Source organism: Canis lupus, chromosome 1 (genome assembly GCF_003254725.2).
Source record: "Canis lupus dingo isolate Sandy chromosome 1, ASM325472v2, whole genome shotgun sequence".
NCBI classification, from domain to species: Eukaryota; Metazoa; Chordata; class Mammalia; order Carnivora; family Canidae; genus Canis; species Canis lupus.
This window is the reverse complement of record NC_064243.1, coordinates 54,329,956-54,357,597: the sequence shown is the minus strand read 5'-3', so window position 1 is coordinate 54,357,597 and position 27,642 is coordinate 54,329,956. Positions and strand designations below refer to the sequence as shown.

The 27,642-nt window shown below is 50.0% G+C and overlaps 1 protein-coding gene across 3 annotated transcripts; it reads left to right on the top strand.

Annotated features, from left to right (window-relative positions):
* The first annotated feature begins 7,531 nt into the window (after positions 1-7,531).
* On the top strand, positions 7,532-25,842 carry SFT2D1 (SFT2 domain containing 1). 3 transcript variants are annotated; one of them, XM_025422725.3, is made up of 8 exons: positions 7,532-7,691; positions 16,177-16,263; positions 16,795-16,877; positions 18,154-18,235; positions 20,318-20,353; positions 21,741-21,799; positions 23,506-23,535; positions 25,341-25,842. In XM_025422725.3, exons 1-8 carry the CDS (start codon positions 7,629-7,631, stop codon positions 25,378-25,380), a joined length of 480 nt encoding a protein of 159 aa, XP_025278510.1. In that variant the 5' UTR covers positions 7,532-7,628; the 3' UTR covers positions 25,381-25,842. The 3 variants fall into 3 exon arrangements, with proteins under 3 accessions (XP_025278510.1, XP_025278511.1, XP_035562298.1); XM_025422726.3 differs by lacking the exon at positions 20,318-20,353; XM_035706405.2 differs by lacking the exons at positions 21,741-21,799; positions 23,506-23,535; positions 25,341-25,842 and adding an exon at positions 20,604-21,194.
* The last annotated feature ends 1,800 nt before the right edge of the window (positions 25,843-27,642 follow it).

Sequence of the window (27,642 nt, the reverse complement as noted above, 5' to 3'; positions counted from 1 at the left end):
CAGTCCCACTGTCCGTGCCCCTCCTGCGCGCTGTGAGCAGCAGAGCTCCGGGCACCGCTCTGGGAGGAAACCTGCAGGTCTTACAGAACCATGCTCACAAATACAACACACTCAGGGCTAATCCACCCTTTCTGGAGCAGTTTTAGATTTCCTGGAAAATGGGCAGAAAGCACAGTGTCGTGTGTTCTTGCCTCTCCCCGTCCTGTTTCCATACTGTTAACATTTCTTTGTACTTAGTTTGTGGCAATTGATGAGCCAACCCATACATGGTTACTAACCGAAGTTCACCTTCTCTACCAGGGTTCCTTCCTCGTGTTGTACATTCTATGGGTCTTGACAAAAGTACGATGACATGTCCCCCACGACAGTCACAGAACAGTTTCACTGCCCTGAAGGCCACTAGGGCGCCACCTGCTCATCCCTCTCCCCAGCCCCCCGCAGCCACCGGTCTTTTCACTGTCTCCGTACTTTTGCCTTTTCCAGAACGTCATAGATTTAGAATCACACAGCATGTAGCCTTAGGCTGGCTGCTTTCACTTAGGAATGTGCATTTAAGGTTCGTCCATGTCTTTTCATGGCTTGATAGTTTATCTCTTTCTAGGGCTGAGGAACATTCCGATGCCTGGCCGTACCACAGCCTGTTTACCCATTATAGTGGCTTCTTAAAGACTCTCCTCGTCTAGTCGGTTTCGTCACTGGGGAGGGACACTCATCCACGTCCCCATGCTGCCCTCCCCTCCAGGCAGCACAGCCACACAGGACACACCCAAGAAATGACTGTTCATTAATTAACATCTAGATTTATTTTCTCCCCTATAGTCAACCCTAGATGTCATATGGGAGGAATTTACACCTCAGATTCTCTAATATGCTTCAGTTACTGTTACTCATTGATTCATTGGAGGAACATATGCTGAGTTTCCATCAAGTGCTGGGCTCTTTGGGGATCCCTGGGTGGCGCAGCGGTTTAGCGCCTGCCTTTGGCCCAGGGCGCGATCCTGGAGACCCAGGATCGAGTCCCGCGTCGGGCTCCCCGCATGGAGACTGCTTCTCCCTCTGCCTGTGTCTCTGCCTCTCTCTCTCTCTCTCTCTATCGTAAATAAAAATAAATCTTAAAAAAAAAAAAAGTGCTGGGCTCTTTGCTGCGGGGTGGCGCCTGGACACAACCAGGGCAGTCCAACAGGGCAGCTGACCGGGGGTAGGCAGGCAGCAGAGTAGCTGCTGACTCTGCTCGGATGGAGAGAGCAGCTGTGAGGGCACAGGGAGGGGCACCTGGCCATGTCTTTGGAAGTCCAGGAAGGCTCTCCAAGAAGGAGACCCACAGGTCAAGGTAGAACTGGACAAGAAAAGAAGCTTGGAGGAGTTGGGGAAGGGGGCAAGGCATTTGGGGGGAGCAAGATTTCTGCAAGGAGAATAGAGAAAGGCTTATAGGTGGAGCATGGATCTCACAGACTCAGAGTGGATGGTCTGGCTAAAACATATGAGCTTCTGAGTGTGTATACAGTATATGTGTGTGTGTGTGCATGGACACATGTGTGCACACCCATTGTGGAAAGGATGTGGTAATGCACAAGGCTGGAATGACTGACCGGCTCTGTATATAATGAAAACTTCCTCTGTTACGGTTATCACCATGGCCTTTATTCTAAAAACATGGGAGCTGGGGAGTGGAAGGTTTTTAAGTAGAGGAATGAGATGAACAGATTTAAAAGGACCTCCACACCAAAAACATTTAAAAATAAGTGAAAAAATAAAAGGGCCTCCCAGGCCAGTGCATGGAGGGTGACGGCAGGTGGGGCCAGACTGGAAGTAGCAGAGGTGACAGTGGCCTGAGCGCCTTGTATCTACTGGGATCACTGGCCTTCTCAAACCCTGGAACTTCTCGCCTCGGTGTCTGCCTTCCTTTGGGGTGGGCGTGTCTCTGGATCAGCTCACTACTGCTGCTGACTCAGTGGAAGCATGTAGAAGCGTGGGGATGGGGCTAATACTCCACTGTCAAGGGCGACCTTCCTCTGATCGCCTTCCTGGCAGCGGTGGTCAGAGCAGCTCGCTCTGTATCTGGGGGGATGTCAAGAACAGAATCAGGAAATGCGACAGCGAGAATTAAGTTCTCTTTGGCAAAACAGGAAGCATGATCGGAACTTGGGCTGTTTTCCCTGAGGCCTGTTTTGTTCTTTCTCAGCTCAGTCCGATAACTTCTGAGCAACTACAGGAACATCTGCTTTCCCACCTACACCTTGAGAGGCCCCCCTTGTCTCCCCCTGACCCAGACCCCTTCGCAGTGAGGCACTCCAGTAACTGTGGCCACAGACGGATGACTAGTAATGGACTCTCTTCCTTCACAAAGCATTCTGGGGCCTCAGTCCTTAAGGCAGATGCCATGTTATTACTTGTATCAAGACTTGCTACCATGTCCAGAGAAGTGGTTGAGACAAGCCATGAGAGAAAGTAAAAGACCAATGATTAAACATGATACCATCTGTCCCAAACATGTGGGTTCGGCACTCTTTCCGGTACTTCTAACTGTTCAGGGCTTAGAATTTCAATTTCAAGTGTCATTTCCTACCTGAACACTTAAGAGTGTTGGACACATTCAATACTTCCTACCAAGTGTTATATGAAATCTTAGAGATCAGAGTAGGACATTTTATAAGTTCTAAAGTATCTTCTTTTAAAATGCTGGAAGGGCCCCCACACCCCTGTATGATGTTCTTCTCCTAGGAAGCTCTCTGGCAAGCAAGCTGCGTTCACCAAAGTCAGCGGGGACAAGGGGTGGTGGTTTGTGCATTGCCTCCCTTGGGGGCAGAGTTCCTGGCATGGGACGGAGGGTCCCATCTGGAGGGTGGGCTGGGCCTGCAGAAAGTCTCCAGCTCCTGTGGCCCACTCCCCCGGCAGCGAGACCTCTGTCTGTCTGATCCAGGCAGGCTCTTCTCTCTGGCCTGTCTTTGCTTCATTTACTCTTGATTTCCTGTGGTTGGGTGAAGAGGAGGAGGTGGAGGAGGAGGCAGGGGCTGATTTCAGGTGTGGAGACCACCGTTCCTGGGGAAGCAGCCTGGGAACCATGGCCTCCTTGTGCACAAGAACACCAGACAGCACTTAGCACTAGGCTTGGGGGCCACCTAATACAGTGAAATCATCAACATAAAGGGGTGCCTGGGTGGCTCTGTTGGTGAGCATCCGGCTCTTGATTTCAGCTCAGGTCATGATCTCAGGGTTGAGGGATGGAGCTCTACATGGGGCTCCCAGCTGGGTGTGGAGCCTGCTGAGATCGTCTCTCCCTCTGCTACTCTCCCTGCTAGTGCTTGTGCACGCGCCCTCTCTCACATAAATAAATAAATAAATAAATAAATAAATAAATAAATAAATATCTTTATTAAAAAGTATAAAAAAGAAATCATCAACAAAACACAAAAAAATGAGAAACACAGCACTAAATAGACCACAAAAATGGTACTCATTCATGGTATAAGCTGAAACAGGGAGGCAGAGCGTCCCCTTGCTCCCTCTTAGCTGGGACCATGACCCCAAATAAGTCAAATTTTACACTGTTCTGTACCTGCCATTCAGTGACCATGAAAACACCTGAAAGTATTAATTTTGGGGTTACAAATGAACTTTGGCAAGTAGATGAATTTGCAAATATAGAACCCGTGAAGAATGAGGATTCACCGTAGCATTATTTTACTAGATTCCATTTTACTCTTTGCATTGGGGGGGGGGGGGGTTCACACCTTCAATACACTTTGTGCAGTATTTTTCAAGAACCTAAGCTTGGCTCAGAAGCTTCAAGAAGTGAAAAAGCCCAAACCACATTCTTAAGCGTTCGCTATACATTTCCAAGTAAAATTTCTATTTTTACAAAGATTTTATTTATTCATTCATGAGAGACAGAGAGAGAGGCAGAGACACAGGCAGAGGGAAAAGCAGGCTCCCCGCAGGGAGCTGATTGCGGACTTGATCCTGGGAACCCGGGATCACGTCCTGAGCCAAAGGCAGATGCTCAACCGCTGAACTACCCAGGCATCCCTCCAAGTAAATTTCTTACACCTAAGTAAAGGCTGAAATATAGGAAATTGTCCTTTTTAGGTTAAAAGTAGCTAGACATTGTCAGATTTATATGGTTCAGCTTGATATATTCTTGGGAAGCTTTCTGTCCATTACCAGAGAGATCAATTTGCTACCTCTTTTTGCATTTGGAAAGCTTAAATTACTATATACTTCAAAAGAAAGTCTTTACAGAATGTATAGATGTACTTACTCTGTTATTAAATAGAAGCATAGAGATTCGTCTTATAGGAGATGTTGATCATCTATTTTCTGATCTTTTAAAATTAAGGACACAAAGATCTCACACCTTAGTATAAATAGGCCAAATGTAAGTATTTTCTGCCCAAAACATGCTGAGCATTGGACTGTTTTATCTGAGCAAGTATATGATTTGCTTTTTAAGGGTTCTTATCATATCTGTATTTATCTAATTGAGATTAGATAAAATCTCTACCAAAGGCAGTACGATGGATAATAAAAGTCCTTGAGATTCACCTTTTAATTGTCAGATTTTAGTAATCCAGGTGATGTAACAAAGCAAAATAATAGACATTTTCATTATGATCTTGCCAAACTCAAAAGCAAAACCTATCACTTGACCTTAGTGTAGTATAATTTTTAAAATAATTTTTAAAATATTTTACTTATTTATTCATGAGAGACACACACACACAGAGAGAGAGAGAGAGAGAGAGGCAGAGACATAGGCAGAAGGAGAATCAGGCTCCATACAGGGAGCCTGATGTGGCACTTGACCCCGGAACTCCAGGATCATGCCCTGAGCCAAAGGCAGATGCTCAACCACTGAGCCACCCAGGCATCTCCTTAGTGTAGTATAATTATGAAAAGCTCCAAGATACTCTGAGATTCGTATTGTATAGGTAGCACTAATTTTTAATCTCTCTTTAAAAGATCCATGGTGGATGACAACAACAACAACAACAACAAAACCCCACACTACTTCCCCATGTGCTAGCGTTCATTCACTAAGAGCCAACCAGAGAATAGTAAACAGTTGTTCAAAGGTTTGCAGTGTCTATGCAAAACTGGAAAGATGGGTTGGATTAGCTATTCCTCCTGTAAGTAGGGTTTCACTCTTTCAGATTCTTAGTTGGAATATAAACTGAGTAAATAAGTATGCTCACAAGTAAATAGCCTCCTGCTATCCCACTTGAGATCATTTGAGGTATCTAGTCTCATTTAACCATTTAAATAGGTGTTATGCCTTGATGATATCAGACTGGGAGAGAGCTGTTTCCTAGTGCCACATGGTGAGTGGCAAGCCTGAAATCAGAGCACAGAACTGTCTGCCCCAAAGTCTGTCCTTCTCTTTCCTGACTCCTTGCAGGTGAAGGTATTTTGAGAACTTCACTCTTAGGAAGGAGATGTGCAGTTTAGAACTGAAATCTTCACTACCTGTCAAGATTCCTAAATCAGCCCCCAGTATTCTACTCCTGGCGTCAGGCCTGATGCATTTGTTGCCCTGGACGTCGGGGCTGTAGAACTGGTTTTTGGTCTGAAGTAGTGGACCCTGGGTCTGCAGTACTGGATGTCCGGGAGGCAGTGTGGGGCTCAGGTCTGCAGTACTAGGTGCCGGATCTGCAGTACTAGATGCCAGGGCTGCAGTCTGGGTGCTGGGGCTGCAGGGAGGGACTCAGGTCTGCAGTCTGGGTGCTGGGGCTGCAGTGTGGGGCTCAGGTCTGCAGTACTAGTTGCGGGATCTGCAGTACTAGATGCCAGGGCGGCAGTCTGGGAGCTGGGGCTGCAGGGAGGGGCTCAGGTCTGCAGTGCTGGGTGTCGAGGCTGCAGTGTGGGGCTCAGGTCTGCAGTACTAGGTGCCGGATCTGCAGTACTAGATGCCGGGGCTGCAGTCTGGGTGCTGGGGCTGCAGGGAGGGGCTCAGGTCTGCAGTCTGGGTGCTGGGGCTGCAGTGTGGGGCTCAGGTCTGCAGGACTAGGTGCCGGATCTGCAGTACTAGGTGCCAGGGCTGCAGTCTGGGTGCTGAGGCTGCAGGGAGGGGCTCAGGTCTGACAGCATTGGGTGTGGGGGCTGCAGGGAGGGGCTCAGGTCTGCAGTGTGGGGCTCAGATCTGCCGTACTAGGTGCTGGATCTGCAGTACCAGATGCCAGGGTTGTAGTCTGGGTGCTGGGGCTGCAGTGTGGGGCTCCGATCTGCAGTACTAGGTGCGGGATCTGCAGTACTAGATGCCATTGCTGCAGTCTGGGTGCTGGGGCTGCAGGGAGTGGCTCAGGTCTGCAGTACTAGGTGCCGGATCTGCAGTACTAGATGCCATTGCTGCAGTCTGGGTGCTGGGGCTGCAGGGAGGGGCTCAGGTCTGCAGTGCTGGGTGTCGGGGCTGCAGGGAGGGGCTCCGGTCTGCAGTACTAGGTGCGGGATCTGCAGTACTAGATGCCATTGCTGCAGTCTGGGTGCTGGGGCTGCAGGGAGTGGCTCAGGTCTGCAGTACTAGGTGCCGGATCTGCAGTACTAGATGCCATTGCTGCAGTCTGGGTGCTGGGGCTGCAGGGAGGGGCTCAGGTCTGCAGTGCTGGGTGTCGGGGCTGCAGGGAGGGGCTCCGGTCTGCAGTACTAGGTGCGGGATCTGCAGTACTAGATACCATTGCTGCAGTCTGGGTGCTGGGGCTGCAGGGAGGGGCTCAGGTCTGCAGTACTAGGTGCGGGATCTGCAGTACTAGATGCCATTGCTGCAGTCTGGGTGCTGGGGCTGCAGGGAGGGGCTCAGGTCTGCAGTACTAGGTGCGGGATCTGCAGTACTAGATGCCATTGCTGCAGTCTGAGTGCTGGGGCTGCAGGGAGGGGCTCAGGTCTGCAGTGCTGGGTGTCGGGGCTGCAGGGAGGGGCTCCGGTCTGCAGTACTAGGTGCGGGATCTGCAGTACTAGATGCCATTGCTGCAGTCTGGGTGCTGGGGCTGCAGGGAGGGGCTCAGGTCTGCAGTACTAGGTGCGGGATCTGCAGTACTAGATGCCATTGCTGCAGTCTGGGTGCTGGGGCTGCAGGGAGGGGCTCAGGTCTGCAGTACTAGGTGCGGGATCTGCAGTACTAGATGCCATTGCTGCAGTCTGGGTGCTGGGGCTGCAGGGAGGGGCTCAGGTCTGCAGTGCTGGGTGTCGGGGCTGCAGTGTGGGGCTCCGGTCTGCAGTACTAGGTGCCGGACCGGCAGTCCTGGGTGCTGGGTGTGGCAGTCCTGGAGGCCCCGGGCTGCGGTGTGGGGTCGGGTCTGGAGCACCGGCCGTGGGTCTGCGGCACAGAGCGTGGGGTACACGCGGGAGGTCCTGGGTCGGTGGCTGTATTCATCCGACGTCCCTGGCCGTGCCACCGCCGAGCCCCGACTCCAGGAGACAGGAGGCAGCGCCCGCCGCAGCCCGAGCGCCCGGACCGGAAGCACAGCGCCCGCCGGCGCAGACCCGGGCCCGAGGGGCCCAGCGCGCAGGCGCGGGCTGCGGGGACGCGCCGGAAGCGGCGAGCCGGATGTCCGGTCGCGTGGGGTTCCGGGTTCCGGGTTCCGGGAGGCCGCGGGGGTCCGGCGAGCGGGGCCGCCAGTGCGGCGGGAAGCGGGGCCATGGAGAAGCTGCGGCGGGTCCTGAGCGGCCAGGACGACGAGGAGCAGGGCCTGACCGCGCAGGTAGCGGGCCGCGGCGGGGCCGGGGGGGCCGGGCGGGCGCCCACCTGCCACCTCGGGGGCGGAGGGAGGGCTCCCCGCCTCCCGGGGAGAATCTCGGGGAGCTTCCCGGGTTTTCGTGGGGTCTGCGAAGCCTTGAGTCCGCCTCACGGCTCGCTTGGGCCTGCCGACCCTCGGGGACCGCCGAGCTCTCCGGGGTGTTCTGCGCGGGGCTCTGCACCCGGGGGGGGCACACGGGCCGGTGGGCGGCGGCGGGGAGGCGGGCGGGGGGCAGGCCTGCAGGGGGCAGCGCCCGGGGGGGACGTGGGGCAGGGCCTGCAGGGGGCTGAGGGGGGTGGGGCGGGGGCAGGCCTGCAGGGGGCAGCGGGGGCTGAGGGGGGTGGGGCGGGGGCAGGCCTGCAGGGGGCAGCGCCGGGGGGGGGGGGGACGGGGGTCAGGGCCTGCAGGGGGGAGGCGCCCCGGGGCTGGGGCGGCGGGGCAGGCCTGCAGGGGGCAGCGCCCGGGGGGACAGGGGGCAGGGCCCGCAGGGGGCAGCGGGGGCTGAGGGGGGTGGGGCGGGGGCAGGCCTGCAGGGGGCAGCGCCGGGGGGGGGGGGCGGACGGGGGTCAGGGCCTGCAGGGGGGAGGCGCCCCGGGGCTGGGGCGGGGGGCAGGCCTGCGGGGGGCAGCGCCCGGGGGGGACAGGGGGCAGGGCCTGCAGGGGGCAGCGGGGGCTGAGGGGGGTGGGGCGGGGGCAGGCCTGCAGGGGGCAGCGCCGGGGGGGGGGGGCGGACGGGGGTCAGGGCCTGCAGGGGGGAGGCGCCCCGGGGCTGGGGCGGCGGGGCAGGCCTGCAGGGGGCAGCGCCCGGGGGGACAGGGGGCAGGGCCCGCAGGGGGCAGCGGGGGCTGAGGGGGGTGGGGCGGGGGCAGGCCTGCAGAGGGGGAGGCGCCCCGGGGCTGGGGCGGGGGGCAGGCCTGCAGGGGGCAGCGGGGGCTGAGGGGGTGGGCCGGGGGCAGGCCTGCAGGGGGCAGCGCCCAGGGGTGGGCGGCGGCTCTGTCTTGCGAGCTGCGGGGAGAGCCCAGCCGAGGTCTAGCTTGGTTGCAGGGGCTTGCCCGGGGAGGCGGACGAGGTGCGTTCAGGGGTTTGTCCCCCAGGTGGACGAGGTGCTGTGAGTGCGCATTGGTCCTTCGGAAGTAGGGAGACCGGAGCGGGGGCGGGGAAGGTCACTGGGAAGTGAAAGAAACGGAGTTAAAAGTTGCTCATTAAGGCATTGAGTCCCTGGTAAAAGATTCACAACCAAACAAAAGCATTTTTTTGCCTCTGTGCTTTACCCGGAGGCCTGGTGAAGGTTACTCTCTCTAGTGGAAGAATTAAAAATATCCCCCGCGCAGTAACTGCAGTGTTTCTGGTGTGTGCCTGCTGACTAGTTCTTTTCTGCGGGCCCAGGAGCGCAGCGCGTAGCGCCTAGTGTGCCGCAGAAGGGGCTTTTGTTTGACCCTTTTCTACCTGACTCCCTCCCTTGTTCTGTTTGTTCAGCCCTTTTTGGGGGCAAGATTCTAGGCTAGTGTGTGAGGATCCAGAGTCTACAACACAAGCATCTGCTTTCAGGGGAGCCATAAGCAGTTTGGCAGATGGTAATATAGAAATCCACAAATAGGGGATCCCTGGGTGGCTCAAGGGTTTAGCACCTGCTTTTGGTCCAGGGTGTTATCTGGGGTCCCAGGATCGGGTTCCGCATGGAGCCTGCTTCTCCCTCTGCCTGTGTCTCTGCCTTTCTCTCTCTGTGCCTCTCATGAATAAATAAATAAAATCTTAAAAAAATAAAATCCACAAATACGAGTGTGAGAGATGTCAGGAGGGCAGTACGGGCTCCCCCCACCCAGAGTCATTCTGCTGTGCTCCACTCCATGCTCCAGCGCTGTGCTGTACCCTGCAGGATTCATAGCCACATGTGGCTACTTACATTTAAAGTAATAAAAATTAAATAAGATTTGGGCACCTGGGTGGCTGTGGGTTAAGTGGCTGACTTCAGTGCAGATCATGGTCTCAGGGTCCTGGGATCAAGCCCCCCCATCAGGCTCCACACTTAGCAGGGAGTGTGCTTCTCCCTCCCGCCGGCTGGTGCATGCTCTTTCCCTACTTCCCTCAAATAGTAAATAAAATCTTTTCAAATAAACAAAATCTTTTAAGAAATTAAATAATATTTAAAATCGTTTCTCAGTCACACCAGCCACATTTCAGGTGCTCAGTAGGCACACGTGTTGTGTTTTTAAGGATTTTATTTACTTGAGAGAGAGAACCAGGGGTGGGAAGGGGCAGAGGGAGAGAGAGAGGGAGTAGCGGACTCCCTGCTGAGCTGGAAGCCCGATGTGGGGCTTGATCCCAGGATCTAGACAGCATGACATGAGCCAAAGGTAGACACTTGACCGGATTGAGCCACCTAGGCACCCCAGGTGGGCGCGGGTGTTAGTGGTTGCTGCATAGGACAGTATATGAATGGGACATTTCATGGCAGGAAGTTCAGTGGTACTGAGCTGCTCTGAACCTTGGGTACATGAAGGTGATAGTGTCACTTTTCTTGAGCCCACAGACTACAGGGGGGAAAGATGTTGAGAATAGTCCAGAAAAGGGCGAAGCTGATGATACAGGCAAGAGACAGGATCATTGCTAGAGTGCCATCCAGGTGTGGTTGGGAAAATCCCAGGAGGTGGGATATGGTGCACAAGAGAAGGGACCAGCCTGGCTTGGGCACGTGGATGGCCAGCTCGTGTGGGCTCCAGGTGCTGCCGTTGGAGCACAGGAGGATTCTCCCATGACTCCTTAGCCGTTCTCACAGAAATGGGAAATAGGGTTGCCAGTTGGAAGTTGGAGGGGGAGTGAGTGTTGACGTTCCGGAAGAAGATGTGGAGGTTGTTTAAGAGAACAGGCGAGTGAATGGATGGGCGGCAACAGTGGGATTGTTGGCAGCACCAAGGCCTCTCTTGTGGGTGATGGTCCTGGATTTGAGGACCATTTGAGGTGGGAGTCCTGAGCAGCAGCAGCAGGAGGGCAGGGCAGGGCTGGGAGCTGGATTTAAGTGGGGTTTGGATGTTGCCCAGTGAATGCATCAGAGGGACACCGTGCAGAGAAATGGGGGATGTACGTGGGAGTGCTTGTAGGAGGGCAGCAGGAGTGGGGGGTATGGAGGGATGGGTAACTAGGGATGCTGGAGGGTAGGAAGGGGTGGTTGAAAAGGGGGATACTTAAAATTGAGACCATGGAGAGTGTTGAGATTATGGTGCCCTTATTACTGCAGATAAGGGGCTTGGTGGTTGATGTAGGGTGCAGAGACCATTGGAGGAGAGAGGATGAAGAAGCAGGAATCATAGAGCTCTGGAAGGCTTGCTTACTCCAGTGATGAAATCCCCAACAGTTAAGAGGGGAGTGGAGGCATGATAGTGAGCCCCTTGCACAATCCTTAGAAGAGCAAGAGTTGTGATGTGGGGGCGGGGGGGCAGTGATGGGGTGACCCAGGAGATGGTAGTGACAGCAGTGAGGAGGAGCAGCAGGTGGCCTAGTGTGAGGGCAGGATCTTGCAGGCAGGTGTTTCTGGGGCTGAGAAGATGGGGAACAGCAGTGAGGAGCGGCCTTCACCTGGCCCACTTCCTGCCCTCCCCCCCCCTCCGTCAGGGGGGTGACGAGCAGCATGGTGGTGTTGGGGGTGCATCTGAGATCCGGGACTGCTCCGTCACCCTGCTGAGGGGGTTTGGAGGCCAGGGAAGAGGCAGAGTAGCCAGAGTTGTAGGGTCCCTCCTTGCAAGGTGTCTGGGATAATGGAAGGAGGGCGAGATGGAGCCAGGTGTGAGGGTCCAGATCAATCACACGGCTTCCTGTAGCGCTGGTGTAAGATCCAGACTCTACCCCAGGCGCCTCAGCCCTCTGCACACCTCCCCACCTCACCTGTCCCGCAGGACTACTGTGCTCTGCTCAGCTTCCTCTGCCTCTGCCATTTCTTTTTTTCTGGGATGCTCTAACCTGGCTCCCAGGGTTTGCCCACATGGCCTTAACCTGCGTGGGCCCTTTCTCTCCGGGACCCACAAGGGTGACAAGACCGTTTGTGGTACGTGAGATGAGGACGTGGATCCAGAGGGAGGTTGGTGTAATGGGGAGGAGAGGGGATTTCTTCCTCTGATGTTTCTTCTCATTTTCTCCTGGTCTCTGTTTGAGGCACCTCCTCACAGGCGTTTAGCAAGACTCCCAACCCAGCTGAAGTAGCACTGCCCTTCTCGCCCTCCATCCTTGGATCTGCTTGATTCCTCCCTATAGCACATACTACACCTGATGTTCTAGCATGTGGGCATTTACTGATTTGCGGGCAGCCACCTTATCGCATTGACAGCTGTGTCACCAGTATCGAGCTCAGGTGCTGAGCAGTCAGGGTCAGAGTGGCCCATTGAAGCAATAGGCCGCGGTGCCTAGGTGGCTTAGTCCACTAAGCGTCTGACTTTGGCTTAAGTTGGGATCGAGTCCTGTGTAAGGCTCCCTGCCCTTCCCCCGACTCGTGTGCTCACTCTCTTTCTCTCAAGTAAATAAGTAAGTAAAATCTTAAAAAAAAAGAAAAAAAAAAAAAAAAGGAAGGGGCAGTAGGCCAAACTGGCAGGGCAAATTGTGCCTCAGATCACTTTCTGTGGCAGTAGCAGCAAGAGGCTGGAAGTCAGGAAAGGCCGGCTTCCCTCTGTGCTGTTTTCACCCCATGGACTGGGCACTGGTTGGTGGTCTGCTCCCTGTCCAGAGAGCCCCAAACCAAAGGCTTGGGCAGTTTTACAGAGCCTGATGTCAGGGAGAAGGGTGTGTGGAGGGCCAGACTCCTCAGCCAGCACATTGAACAGACATCAAAGATCGCTTAGCAGTATTTGCTGAATGAATGAATGAGCAAAGGCTGGAGAGTGAACTCAAGTGAGCTGCTGCTTCAGGCTGAAAGAGGCATACTCATGTGTTCAGGTTCATGGGAGTGGTCTCAGGGACAGAACATGGGTCACTTTTGAGAAGGGTGAGAAGCTGATACTGCAAGTTTCCTGAGAAGGCCGAGGGGTGGGGCTCTGAAGCACAGTGGGTCGACCTCAGCCCCTCTGTGGTCATCTGAAGAGGAAGAGAAGGTATTCTTGAGGGAGCCTTGGGGGCTCGGTAGCAGCAAGCAGTAGAGGGAGGGCACGTTGATGGTTTCTGTTTTCTCTGTGAAAGAGGGGAAGTTATCTGTATAGTAGAAGTGTCACAGCAACACTTGCAGGGTTGAAATCATCTGTGGTCAGTAGAGTGAGAAGGCACATTGACTTCACAGTGCCTGTCAGTCCGCCATGTCAAGTGGCCAGGTGGGCGGCATCGGGGCCCACTGGGAGGTGCTGATGGCCTGGGTGCGATCCCCCCACCTTGCCACATGACTGCTCAGAGGAAGCAGGCTTGATGGTGGCATTTTGCCAGATGGAAGCAGCAGAAAGGGAATTTTAACTGTCTTACTGAGCTGGTGGGCTGGACGAGCGTGCCACCTGGAGGACTTTGGGGTCCAAGAGCAGCGGCTTGAAGTTTGGATATGGAGAGATTTTGGGCTGCGAGAGCGTCCTGGGTCACTTGGTGGAGTGGAGGGCACGGGCCACTGAGATTAGGGGTTGAGGAACAGAAAGTCCGGGCAATCCCCGTGGATGTACGATTATCCAAGGCTCCCCTGGGATCCAGTGTAGGACCTGTGGTCAGGGGCCCCGAGTGAGAGAGAAGGACAGGGGGAGCTGTTGGTGCCAGGAGTGAGGTGGGCCTGCTAGTCACGGAGGAGACTGAGTCAGGAGCCGGGACCCGAGAAGGCAATGCTGACCTCCCTCGAGAGCGTCTGTGGACACCTGTTCCCCGTGCTCGCTCTCGCTCTGGTGGCCTTCCTCCTCCTCCTGCCCACCGTCATTTTGAAGGAGGACTGATGGGAGTCCTGCACTCAGGGTGCTTGTTCAGGTGGTAGTCACCCTGGAGCAGGGCTCAGGCCAAGACAGCCGGCCCCTTCGTGATCGTGTGGCTCTGCTCCTGGCTTCTCCATCACTGGGAGAGAGGCGAGTGTCCCCAGGGCCTCGGCTTCATTCTTTCACCTGTAATGCTGCTGCCACCGGGAGATGTTTTCCAACTACTTTCTCTAAATCAGCAAAATTCTGGTTCCAGGTAGTGGTTTGCTGTGGCGGAAGAGCCTCTCCTGCACACGAGATGCTTTCTCTTTGCTTCTTCTTCCTTTGTTTGGTTTCTCTAATTATTTTTACAGATTTTTATTTATTTATTTGGAGAGAGAGAGAGTGCTCTGGGGGAGGGATGGAAGCAGAGGCAGAGAGAGAATCACAAGCAGGCCCCCTGTTGAATGGAGACCAATGTGGGGCTGGATGTCATGACCCCGAGATCATGACAGGAGCCAAAATCAAGAGTCCGATGCTTAATCCACTGAGCCAGCCAAGTGCTCGGGTTCCTCTTCCTTTGATAACAAATATGTCAAGTAATTGGTACCCATGTCCCTGTGTATTTCTTTTCAGAGACTATCTTTAAGAAATCAGTATGATTGCTGGTTCTGCTGGGCTTGTTCCTGATTGCGCTTGGACCAGAAAGTAGCACCTGAGTGCTTCTGAAGCGAGTCTGGAGGATCAGGGCCCCTTCTGGCTCCTTTGTGGGGAATGCTGCACCAAGTTTTCTTGCATGTTTTCCAAATAAGGCACCAGGGAATCCGTAATTTGTTTCTGTAGTCTGGACAGTTGGCAAAGCTGAAGACAAATCATTTGCTTGTGGGTTGAATATTCTATATTTTCAAATGCAAATAACTTGTTTCATTTTAAAGATCATCACTTGGAAGATGGTAATAAGGGGAAAATACCTAATATGTAAATAATCGTGCTAAGAGTGAACTGGCTGTTGAAAACCAGCATCTGAACTTAGGAATGGTGGGGTGGTTTAAACTTGTGAATGGAAAGCAGAAGTGACTTGTCCCCACATCTCCGTGTCCTCTGGCTGCAGGTTAGAAGGCAGGCTTCCGTGGATGCTGCTCTGTAGCCCATCTCCCATGCAGTGAGTGGTCTTTGGGGTTCATGCTGCTCTGTGTAGTTGAAACACACTTCCTGGCCACACTTCCTACTCAGAAAGGATGGTACTTGGGTGTTTTCATAGACAAGTCCATTCTTGGTTTAAATGGAGCTGTGGTTTTGCTATAAACAGGTGACATTGCTAGAAATCAGAATGTGAGTTAAAGCAAATTTAAAACATTTAAAATGTGTTAAGTGATATATGTTGCATTTACAACCTTATCTTGTTTTTATCTACTTTTCATGCCGCATAAGGATTCCCAGGTTAATCAGTTGAGGTAAGGAATGTAGCAAGAGGTATTTTTGAGCTTTTGCATAGGAATTTTCTGCTTTTGCTTTATTATTCTTGAAAATACATTATAAGCATGTGAACTTATTTTTAAATATCTATGGTAATATAAGTTAGAAATTAAATTGTGATCTATAAATTCCTAATATATATCTCTAGTTTCCCCAAAATAGCGTTGTTGATACTTTTTCAGCTTTGTTGGGAAATGAGTATCCTTAGGAATCTGCATGTGTCCATGGCTCAGTCTGGGTTACTGTGTAAGGCATGCCTGGTGATTTCCACTCTTCGCCCACCTAAGTTGGTTACAGTTTGCGTATAGGAGTGCCATTGCTCTAGCATAAATGATCATTTAAAAAAATGTGTTTTTAATAATGGTGGAGGAGGTACCTAGGGCTCTCCTGAGTTGGTTTTAAATGAACCTTTTATAATGAATGGAAGTTACGTATCCAGTAGCGGACACTACTGGTGGCTGCCCACCCCCGTTGTGAAGCGGGTGTATGCGTCCCTCAGCGACTCACAGCTGTGCCCTCCAGCACACCTTGGAGGTCCTGCGGTCACCCCCACTTTGCCTACAGCCTGTGGCCAGCCAATGGGAGGTGGGTTCCAGACAGTGGCCTTCCCAGGCCCAAGCTGAATGTCGGCTGAAACCACATCATCCTCTCCCTTCCCTGGCAGCTCCCCTCACTTCCCTCAGGGTTTCTGCTGAGAGCAGCAAGTGCATCAGAACCCCTGTTTCGGGCTCTGCACTTAGAGGCCTCTCCTGTGCCCAGAACCCAGCTTCAGCGTTGGTCCACATCTTGCTTGTCTTGTTTCATTTTTCCCCTATTTTTTTTTTTTTTTTTTAGTTATTGAATGTTTTATAATGTGTAACATATGTTCTGTCATTTCATGGGTGTCGGGATATGTCTGCTATCCTGCTAAGGGCTGTAAAAACCAGGCGCACAGTGCCACGGGTGCACCCATCCGACCCCCGCCTTAAGTTTCCCTTCATGGTCCCCGGGGTCTTGCCCTTCTCACTGACCTGCAGCAGGCACGAGCCAACGGGCCCCGCGTCCAGGGTCTAGGGAGGCTTTGCCCCCTTCACTCTGAAGAGTCAGGCTGCACTAAGCAGCCGAAGGACATGTTCTGCTTCCCCTTCCTTCCTAAGGTCCTGGACGCCTCGTCCCTCAGCTTCAACACCAGGCTGAAGTGGTTCGTCATCTGCTTCGTCTGCGGCATTTTCTTCTCCATCCTTGTGAGTTACGGCTTTCTGCTGCCTAATGATTTTTATTTTAGGCCAGGCTAACGTCATACGTCATTTAGTTCCAACAAGCAGCCTGCAGTCTAGACCACCCGCAAGACTGTTTCCATGGAACACAGAGATCAATATAGAGATGCAGAAATTAGTATTTGGGGGGAGTTTATGGATTGTGAAAATATATATATATTTTTAAAAAAATCAGTGTGTATAGAAAGCTTCAGAGTCAGGAACTGAGATAAGTTAACTACCTTATGTAACTTGTCATTTGTAAAGAGCATTGATTTAAGGAGAGTGAGATGATTTACACATGTTATGGCTAAGTTAGATATACACAGAATAGGCAGAAGAGTTCAATTAGCAAATAACAATGAAAACTGTTTTTACAAAACAATATAATTAAAGACTATGTACTAGCATATCGATACTTAAACTGTCCATTGTTATATAATCATATTCCCTTTGTAGCATGTTTATATTTTAAGCTATCACAATGGTAAAATTATTTCAAAATATATCTTCACTCAGGGGACTGGATTACTGTGGCTTCCTGGTGGCATAAAGCTTTTTGCAGTGTTTTATACTCTTGGAAATCTCTCTGCATTAGCCAGGTGTGTATACCAGTCTGGCTCCTCGGGGTGTTTGGTTTGCTGGCACTGTCAGCAGCCGTCCTTGCCGTAAGCACTTCCCCAATAGCAAGGCTGCTAGAGCCACATTTCTGTTCATTCAGTAAGTGTACATCGACTTACGCTGAGTGCTGGGGCGCACTGTCGCGGGGAGGGTAGGGGTTGCTAAGTGCTCCTGTCTGTTACTCCAGTGTAAGAGGTGGGCACTGTGATCACCCCCACCCTGTGGCCGAGCAGAGTAGCACAGAGAGGGTGAGTCACTACCCTGGGATGAGCCCCATTAGGTGACTGGCAGGCTTTCCACCAGATAGTCCTCTGGAGCCATGGCTCATGGCTGCTGTGTTCTGCTCCCTGCTTGGGAAGCCCGTCTCAGGGAGAGGAGCCGACTGCTGCCCACCAGCTAGGAGCCCCCACGGTAGTGGTGCTGAGCAGAGAAGTTGGGGGTGAGGAGCGCCAGTGAGCCCAGTAGCATTTTGGGTTGGTGCCCCGGAATTCCTCTGAGGATCTTGGTGCACATTTGAGCGTGTTGGTGTCTGTTAAGTAGTTGTCAGATGTATGAGTTTTGCATTTGTATACATTGAGCTTTCAGAGGTGACCTTCTGTCTCTGGAATTTTCTGGATCAAGGTAGTCAAGTGAACCTGCGTGAGCCAAGGCCAAGCTCAGTGGGCTTTTCTGGGCTGGTCCCTATAGTGCTGCTTCTTGGGGCTACAGTCCGAACAAAGCCCTACCCGGCAGTTTTATGTTGTGTCACTGTTGTGGGCTTCACACTGTTGTTACATGGGAGTCGTTTATCATTGCTCTGGTCTGTAGCACGCAGAGGTGAGGAGTGGTAGTGATTGGACTGGCACAGATGGGGAGCGAGTCACCTGTGAGTTCAGGACGGCTTCGACCATCATGATCACCTGTAGCTTTGAAATAACACTATGAATAATTTGTGAAAAGGCATTTGTGTGTCCTAGAACACTAAGGGCTCCTGGCTCTCTCAGTCGGTAAAACACGTGAATCTTGATTTCAGGGTCATGAGTTCAAGCCCCATGTTGGGCCTAGAGCTTAGTTAAAAAAATAAATAAAATAACAAGGTCTTTAAAAAAAGTTTGCTTTTAATATTAAGGAAAAATAGAACTGATTTAGTGAGAGATTTTTATTCGTAAATCAGCAGAAGATTTTTTTTTGTAAAAGCATTTATGTTTAGATAGCCAATTAGTAGATTCATCTCTTCCTTCTGTTTGTTTCAAATAGTACTTGCTTTTTTTTTTTAAGTACGTGCTTTTTAATGGGACCTATGAAGCAACTGAAGAAAATGTTTGAAACAACAAGATTGCTTGCAACAATTATTATGCTTGTAAGTAAATAATGAAAATTAAAACTTAGAGCAGTGTTTTTGCATTATTATCTTACAGATAATTGCCCGCTCTTATGTACGTGCTATTATATCTTGTGCTGCATGTAATCATATCCTTAAGGCTGTGTGTTTAGAGAATTTAGATGATACAGCATTATTTCAACTGACTGACTTGCTAAATCCTGCCTTTTGTTGTCTAGACCTACCGTTGGCGCTGTGTATTTAAAGTGGACATATGTCATTTCCCAGCCCTGTAGAGCGCCTTGTAACAGATGGCTATGTGCTTTTTGTGGGGGTGGTGGCTGGAATACAGGTCTCTTCTCTGAGGCTGTTCGCATCTTTTCTCAGGAACGCTTGGCTTCATTTAAGTAGCCTGTCACCTGGCTTTTGTCCCTTCCCTGTGTTACTGTTTGTACTCCCAGCAGCACGGCTTCTATAGCCATGTCTTTCAGGTGCCATCTATTATCACTTTATGGATTTTGTGCATGGCTGTCAGGTCATTACTCTTAAATTTCCTGTCTCTTTATCTTTGAACCGGGCAGGGTTGGGCTTGTGGTTAGAAAGTTTATACTTTGTGTGTTTTGGGTTCTTGGCTGCTGGTTTGAGTGTTGTGGGCCAAGGAACTCAAGTGTCCCTCTCTCCACGGAGTCTCTGGTTCCTTGTGGGCTTGTCTGTGTCTCTTGCAGAGTTCTCTTGCCTTCAAGCATGTTGTCGAATCTGAGGACCAGCATCAGCTAGTGTATCCTTGTAATGCTAGGAAGCTTTTTAACACAATTAAGCTTGGTGGATTTGTAGGAAGGAAATGTTCCCACATAATCTGTGTGAGTCTTATCAGAGAAGAAAACCCTTTTTAGCCTAACTTTTTATTTATGTCCTTATTTAGCTTCATCATAATTTATTGCCATTTTTCTAATTTTTCCAGTTATTTTGTATTTCCTATATTAGCATGTACGGCAGTGTATTAATATTCAACTTTGTGTGGGTTACCTAAAAGTTAGCTTATGCTTAGACTGTGAGAAGTTTTATACTTTTCTAAGATTTTATGTAGATTGGCTTTACTTTGGATATCCTGGACCCCATCTTAGTAATGCACTCTATGCAGTAAATGTAAAGTCGAGAAGGCTGTTCATCAAACATTTAGAACATTCAGAAATGTGTTTTCCAGGAGAGACCATGAAGTATTTATATCACGTAACTCTGGTGATGACTTGAGTCATGACGTTTCCATTTGAGTGAGCGTGGTCAGATTTGCTAACATAATTGATGCCTAATAATGACAGGGAAGCAGTACTGCCACTTATGTAGTCTTCTGAGTGCCAGCCCCTACCCTAGGCCCATTACAGACAAGTTCCAATTCATTTGCCACCATTGCCCTTTAGAGCAGGTCAGTAGATACCATCCTCATTTCAAAGAGAAGAGAACTTAAGGCGAGAGCAGACAACTGACTTACCACTCAGGGCGTCAGAGCTTGGGTCTCATGCAGGGCTCTGCCTGCCAGCCTCCTGCTTGTCACTGTTGCTGTGGCCTGCCCGTCATGATCACTTCCCTGCCTCCTCCCGGGACAGTGGGACATGGAGTGATGATGTCCTCTTTGGTGTGAAAATCATGACAGTAGATTCCTTGTGTCAAGTAAGGGTGTTCCCTGTCTTGCTAATAATATCTGTTGCAGTATTCTGTTATGAAACATTAGCAGGAGCCCTCATAACAGCTGTGGTCAGGGGGTTAAGCGTCCAGGTGCCATGATGAGCAGTGAGCGGTGTGTGGAGGTGTTCAATCCCTGTACTGTACACCTGAGGGTGATAGGACACTGAGCATTACTTATATAAGAATTTTTTTAAAAGCAGCTGATACGATCCTTTCTCAAACATCTTTCCTGTTGATGTAATCAGAGGATTGTTTACTAGGTGCTTGCAGTTCGCCAAGGAACACTGCAGTCCTAGATGTGAAGGTAGGGTAAGCTTAGGGTAAGCTTGGCCTGGAGTACATAAGTATATCAAGAGTCGGCCGCATCATTGATTTTATGAATTTTTTTAAGCTTTTGGAAGGACTCACATTTGCAATTTTTTCTTTCCTTTTCTATAGTTGTGTTTGATATTTACCTTGTGTGCTGCTCTTTGGGTAAGTGACGTCAGCGGTGCCTGCTTTCTACTAACGGTGGCCCCTCCCCGGTGTCATATCGCCATCCCAAAGGAGCTCAAAGTCTGGCTTCTTAAAACCCCCAAAGGTCAGGTGTTCCTAAGATTGTGTGTGTGAACATCAAGTTAGTGGCTAGGCTTGTGATAGATTCTGCCATTCGGAACGGAGAGGTGAGTTCTTACTCTCAGGGTAGACTGAGCTGCCCCTCTCACGGCCCCCTCCTACTTCCCAGGCTCCAAGAGGCTCCTGCAGTGGCTCTGCTTCCTCTGTCTGCTTTGCCGTCCCCTCAGGCAATGGGAGAATCACAGGATGTTGAAACTAATAAGGAGAAAGGGCAAGAAAACAAAGCAAAACAAATTAACCAAAAGAGGCGAATGGGGCTGCTTGGCTTGCTCAGTTGGAAGACCGGGCATTTGGATCTCCATGCTGGGTGTAGAGCTTACTTGCTTTAATTGTAAAAAAGATGTAAAATCACTAAAAAAAAAAAGGGGAAGAGAAATTAATTTTGTACGTCTTCTGTGAGGGTGAACGGCTCATTCGCCTACCGGAAATTATAATATTGCAGTTCGGCTCACTTTTCGGGACTCCTGAGTCTTCAGTATATGTGTTTGTTGCACCATCTGCTTCCAAAGGGATGTGAGGTAGTTCCTGAGCTATCAAGAAAACTGCACTCTTAGAAAAAGGAAGAGTAGTACATAATATGTTTTAGAAATACTCTATCAAAAATGTTCCAGTTTTTTTAATTTTGATCATGTAAGGATTGAGCTTTAATTATGTGACCAGTCTTAAACCTAATTTCCCACTGATAACTTAGAATATTCTTAAACAGTACCTGTATGTCTGTGTGGAATATTGATTTCTGGTGCTGGGATGGTCTAACCACGTATTTATTTGTAGTTAGTAGACTTAAAATGATAAGGAAGTGAACAAATATAAATAAAAATGGACAAGGAATCCTAAAAATAGCCCATTTTAACAGGAACTGTTCGTTTTACATTATCCTAGAAGATCACAATAGAATGCAGTTTTCCTTCAAAACCTAACTCAAGGAGCAAGAGAGAAGGAGTGAGTGGGGAGTCCCACAGAGGACAGACAGGGACAGCTGAGTATGGTTTGAGTGTTGAGTGCAGCAGAGAGGACGTGGACTTGGACATGAGACTGTAGGAGCATGGCTCTTTATCTCGGGACCACCAAGCCAGTGCCGTACATGGAGCAGTGTTTCAGTTAAACTTCAGATCTACTGAATCTTGAATCTATCATACTTAAAGTAAATAAAACATTATCCATGTTTGGAAGGGAAAAAGATGGAACTTGTGAAAAATATTCTTAAAAATTCTTAACTTGTTATTTCTGTGTTTGCTGTTGTCAGTGGCACAAGAAGGGACTGGCCTTATTATTCTGCATATTGCAGTTCTTGTCCATGACCTGGTAAGTCTCACATTGATGAGAAGGTTAAAATTCCCTCAGCAGTGATAAGTGTGTTGTTTGGAGCCTGGGAACAACGTTAGGCTTCCGCGTGATGAAGACTGTGCCCTGGAGGGGCCAGGCCTCCTGGGAGGTCAGAGGAGTGAGATCTGCGGGTGTGTCCCGTGAGACTGGCACATAGCTCCGTGGTGACCAGAGGGAGGGCTCGGGGAGGTAGGGGTTATGGCAGTGGGAGGTGCTGTGCCAGCTCAGTGACACACTTCCTGCTTTCCTGGTACGTGAAAGAGAAATGACGAGAAATATAGATGATACTACGTGAAGCCATAAAAGTGAGGCCATATCACAGGAGAAGCCCCAGAGAATGTTGGTTTGCTATTCCCTTTGCACTGTATTGCTGGATAATTACAGAGTAGAATTCTTTCTGCTGCGTGTGGCCCTGTGATATCTGGCGCTGCCCCATCTGAATCATCAGTGAATGTGGTTGACCGTTCAACACCTCGGGGATTAGGGGCACTAGCCCCCACCTAGTCGAACACCTGTGTATATCCTTGGACTGCCCCAAAACTCACCTCCTAAAGGCCTACTGTTGACCAGAAGCTTGACCACTTACATAAACAGCTGAACAATACGTCGTATATATTGTATTCTTACAATAATACCCGTTTCTTAATTCTTTTTGGTATTCCTAGGCCAAGGGGTTCATTTGTGAATTTTTTCAAATTGTCACAGATCTCCAGCAAAAAATCTCCCAAAGTATTTATTTAAAAAAAAAAAAAATCCATGTTTAAGTGGACCAGAGAAGGTCAAAGTCCTGTTGTGCCAGAGTCAGCCGCCTGTGGATGTAAATAGCTCCCGTGCCCCTCCCTCTGCCTCACTTCCCCTGTCCCTCCTTCCCAATATTCCCTGACCACGCGCTCCCCTCCAGGAAGCCCTTTCCTGCTGTGGACTGCATCTAGTTCAGCTGCGAGAAAGGCCCAGTGGGCATGGGATTGGATTAGATGAGCTCTACTTCCCACACTTCCTTGTTTTTGCACATGCGACATTTTCAGGGGTTTCCTTTTCTCTTCAGAGCTACAGTTGCTTTGCTCCCTCTAAGACCCAGTCCCCACCCCCCTACCCCCCAATCCATTGTCTCCGGCGTGGCCGGTCCAGAGATCAGCCTTTGCCTTGGCCCTGGCTCTCTCTCCACTGATGGCTGGAATACTGCTGGGTGCTGCGTGCGCTCCTCTGCGTGTTGTTTGGCTCTGTGTCAGTGACCTGTGGGGAGATTAGAATCAAATTCCTTGGCCTTTTTCTATAATATGTTGCTTTTTCTATTGCATCATCTGTACTTAATGATTGGTTTACCTGCTAAAGGAGAATGCAGTTTATTCTCAGTTACTTTACAATTTTTTTTTTTTTTTACTTTACAATTTTTATTTTAAAAAACCCAAAGGGTCATTTCTAGTATCCCCAGCCTAGACTTCATCAGGTGTCAGAGGCACATAAAGAGTTTGTAAAACACAGAGTTTCTTGGTCAGGAGGTAGGGGGTGGGGCACAGTCATTTGCATTTTTAACCAATTCCTGGCTGATTCTGTTATTACTGGTCTGGGGCCTTATTTTGAGGATTACTGTACAATATTGTGCAGCTGTATATTCTGTGGTATTCACTTGGCATGCGGAAAAACAGTATTTAGATGGTCTCAATATCTTTGAACTTTTCTTGCAGGTACAGCCTGTCATACATCCCATATGCAAGGTGAGACTCTTGTTTCCAGTCCTCTAATCATCTTTACACAACTACATGAATTTTAGCATATGCAAATTAAAATGTGATATAAAAGGCTGTTCTTTGAGGACTTTAACTTTCTTCCCCCAAAGAAATTATTTTTTACGTAAGATGAGTAGGAGTCTGCCAATATAAAGTAAAGCCGTTTTGAACGTATGTAAGCAGTTAGGTTGGGAGCATACTTCTGCTTTTACCCCCTGGATGTTTGCAGTTAGGAAATTTTGACAGGAGATTCCTGATCCTTTCATGACTGCAAATACTCAGGAAATGGGATGTAGAGATGCCAGCAAAACAAGTTCTACATTAAAGAAAAAACAAGTTAGTGAAAATATGGCATGTAATACATACGTGTTAACTTTGAAGCCAGTAGAAACATGTTTATTTTCTATGTCAAGAGTAAATGCCATTTTTATATATTTTTTCGAGAAATGTACTGATTTAGCTGTGGAGGGAAAACCAAAACTAGTTGTAATCTTAAACCAGTTCAGACAAGTACTCTGTTAGGCACAGCTTTGCTTCTTTGTGAAGTCTGGAAACATAGCTTACATATGAAACATAGCAAATTTGTATGCCTAATGTGAACAGTGAAGGAAATTGTAGAAATCCTATTTTTATTCCACTTCAAATGAATGGTTCTTTTTTGACAAGTGCTAATGAGCATGAAAGCAGACCAAGGTCACCTGCAGGTGGGCAGGCCGTAGACTAAGAGAGCTACAGGTAATCGGCCAGTCCTCAGGACCTTAGTAGAGAGGTCTCGTGCCGTTTCTCAGCACCTTGAAATGATGTCCAGCCCCATAAGCCTGAGCTCGAAGCCATGCCCATCCCCTGCCTTTGAGGGTGGCGCCAGGGATTTGCTCAGATGCTCCAGTTCATTGGTGCATGCTTCTGACAATCCACATACAAACAGTAACTTTAAATACACAACAGTGTTATGTAATAGTTTAAACTGTCTTGTGGAGAAAATGTGAAAGGCGAAGGAAGTCACGTGAATATTTCTTTGGAATTCTGAGAATGTTATAAACATTTAGTTTTTTGTTTTTTATTTTTTTAAAGATTTTATTTATTTATGCATGAGATACAGAGACTGGCAGAGACATAGGCAGCAGGAGAAGCAGGATCCTTGCGGGGAGCCCAATGTGAGACTCAATCCCAGACTCCGGGATCATGCCCTGAGCCAAAGGCAGACGCTCAACCACAGAGCCACCCAGGCATCCCAACATTTTGTGTTTTTTTAACTATTTTTTTTAAAGATTTTATTTCCAGAACAATTTCTCTTTATTCATGAGAGACACAGAGAGAGGGAGAGAGGCAGAGACACAGGCAGAGGGAGAAGCAGGCTCCATGCAGAGAGCCCGTTGGTGGGACTCCATCCTGGGTCTCCAGGATCAGGGCCTGGGCTGAAGGCGGCGCTAAACTGCTGAGCCACCGGGCTGCCCCATTTTGTTTTTAAAAATCCAATTATTTCTTTTTTTTACAATTCTTTTGTTAGGTTATTTTTGGTATTTACATTTCTTTCTCAAGATTAGCATATGTACTAGAAAAGATTTCTTAAATGCCATTTCAGGCATTAAAACATGATTTCCAAATCTCAGTTCTTGATTTCAAGTGATAGTCAGCAGAGTTTCCTTAGGGAGTGTTTTGGTGATTGCATCTGAGTTCTGACATAAACAGGTGATGATGCATTTGTCTCTTGGCAGGCAGCAGTGTTTCCTCCGGCATTACTGTATATGAGGCAGATTATTACATTGTTTTTTCTCCTTTTTTCCCCCCACCAGGGATGCAGTAATTAAATGCTGTTCTTCTCTCTTAAATTGAAAATCAGAAACTTTGAAAAGAGCATTGGAACTTCAGCGTTCTGTTTTTTGTGAAATACGGTTTTCCTGATGTAATAATCACTCCCCAAACAACTGGTGTGACAGGTTAAGACCATTTTGTGTACTGGTGGAAACTACATATTTGATTAAACTGTTAAATACTTGTAACATGAAATTCATTATGTGTCATTAACGTGTTCTTTCCCAAAATAAGGAGTTTTTAATCATTGCCAACTGTAAATGATTTTTAGTTTTTTAACCTTTTCTAAACAGCATTTAAAATGTGAATATTTAAGGATAAATCTATGCTGCAGGCTTTTTTGGCTCTTTAAAAATGTCAAGTTTTACTTTAAAAAAAAACTTTAAATGTGAAAGTTTTTAAGCTAAAAAATTGCTTATTATATGTAATAAATAATATATAAATCTTTACAATTTTGAAATAAACCCACACTTGGAAAAATAATATTTTCTGGGTCAAATTTATAATGTGTTTGGTGAGTGGCACATTTAGTCCTGGCAGTATGCAGTTTTTCTGTAGAAAAATGGGTAAGATACAGTCTTTGTCCTAAAGCTCACATGTGTCCTAAAGGACACATTTGCAAAAGATCATAGGAGTATCATGGTGAAAGCACTTAGAAGGGTGTCATTCAGGGTGTAGACCTGCAAAAATAGCAGGAACAGGGTGGGATGCAGGGAACTGGCTCTAGGGGTAGGCCCTGATGGGCCAAGTCAGGTAGGTGAGGGTAGGTGAGTGTCACCCCTGCGCTGGAGGAGTGGTGGGGAGGGAGGTGCCTGGCAAGGTAGCCCAGCCCCCCTCCTGCTCTCAGGTTCCCCAACACCGTGGGCTGGCCTGGGTCAGATCTGCAGCGAACAGCACTGTGCTCTGCTGGGACAGGACCACCACAGCCCCGTGGTGCAGGGAAGGTGCCCCTGCTTGGCCATGCTGTCGTAGCATTGATAAAGAAGTGGGCTCAGGGCAGGTAATGGAGAATTCGTTCTTTGGTGGCCGTGCAGAGCGGCCGGCCTGGAGACGAGGTTGCTCTGGAGACGAGGTTGCTCGAACAGGGTGCATCAGAATCTCCGCATCCTGAGGAGCTGGGGAAAGGTGGGGGTGGGGTGCTGGAGAGCCATGCCAGGCCCAGGCCCTAACCCCTGCAGGGCGGTGGGAGTAAGGATGGGCACACCACACGGGGGGGGGGGGGGGGGGCCTGTCGGTGAGAGGTCCCAGCACCACACCTGCCCCCTCCCCCGCCCTGGAGGGGTCACGACCTGACCGACTTGACGTGGCTGCAGAGCCCTGGGGTGTCCTGGGGGAGTGGAGAGGGCAGCTCCCTGCACTGCAGGCAGAGGCAGAGGCGGTGTGCGCGGCAGCTGGCGAGAGGGGGAGGCCAAGCAGGCCATGAGGACATGGGGCTAACCACGAGGGAAACCATGTGCAGGGGACGCGCCGAGAGGCTGCAGCGTGACCTGGAAGTCATGTGGAGCTTGACAAAGGTTATCTTAGATGTGCGTACATGAGCATAGCCGGGGATGGCGTCCTCCAGGCGGGCCGAACGCCTGTCCCAAGTGGCAGGCAGTGGGGCCGAGGCCTGTGTGAGGGGCTTGTCTTCACCTGGAGGCCAGGCCCCGACTGGCTGCCTCCTCAGCCTTCGTTTTGTTCCATGTTTGTTATCACGCCTCAGGCCTGGCCCTGAGGTCAAGGAGCATGGGGTCTTCCTGAGTGAGGTCCCTTCGCTTTCTCTGCTCCCCATAGACTTTGTTTTCTGAAGCGGACTGGTAGTTACTTGCCTACCCCCATCCCGCATCCTGTCTGCACAGGGGTCAGCAGGACTACAGTGAGGTCCTCTCAGGGTTGGAGAGCGGGGTCCATCTGGTGGCCTGCTGGGCCAGCGCCACCATGCGAGCCCTGAGCAGGAGCCGGCCGGGGACCCGGCCTGACAGCTTAGCAGGGACAGACGGACGCAGTAGAGCCGTGCATGCCCAGAGCTCACTGGGAGCACGCTGCCTCTCCAGCAGTGCCGGGCATCCCGGGGCCGAGAGCAGGGCCTCGGTCAAGGTGTTTGCCTGCTGCGGGGGTGGAGGTGCAGCCCTGGGACAGAGGAGAAAGCTGTCACATCCACGAAGAGGGTGCATGGGAGCCCTGAGACAGGCCAGGCCTTGCCTGCGGCTCTCTGCTTCCCAGGTGGCCCTCCATCCCAATCCAGGTGTCAGCAGTGGCTAGTGTTCTCGGGCCAGGGCGTTGGATTGTGGGGGGGGGGGGGGG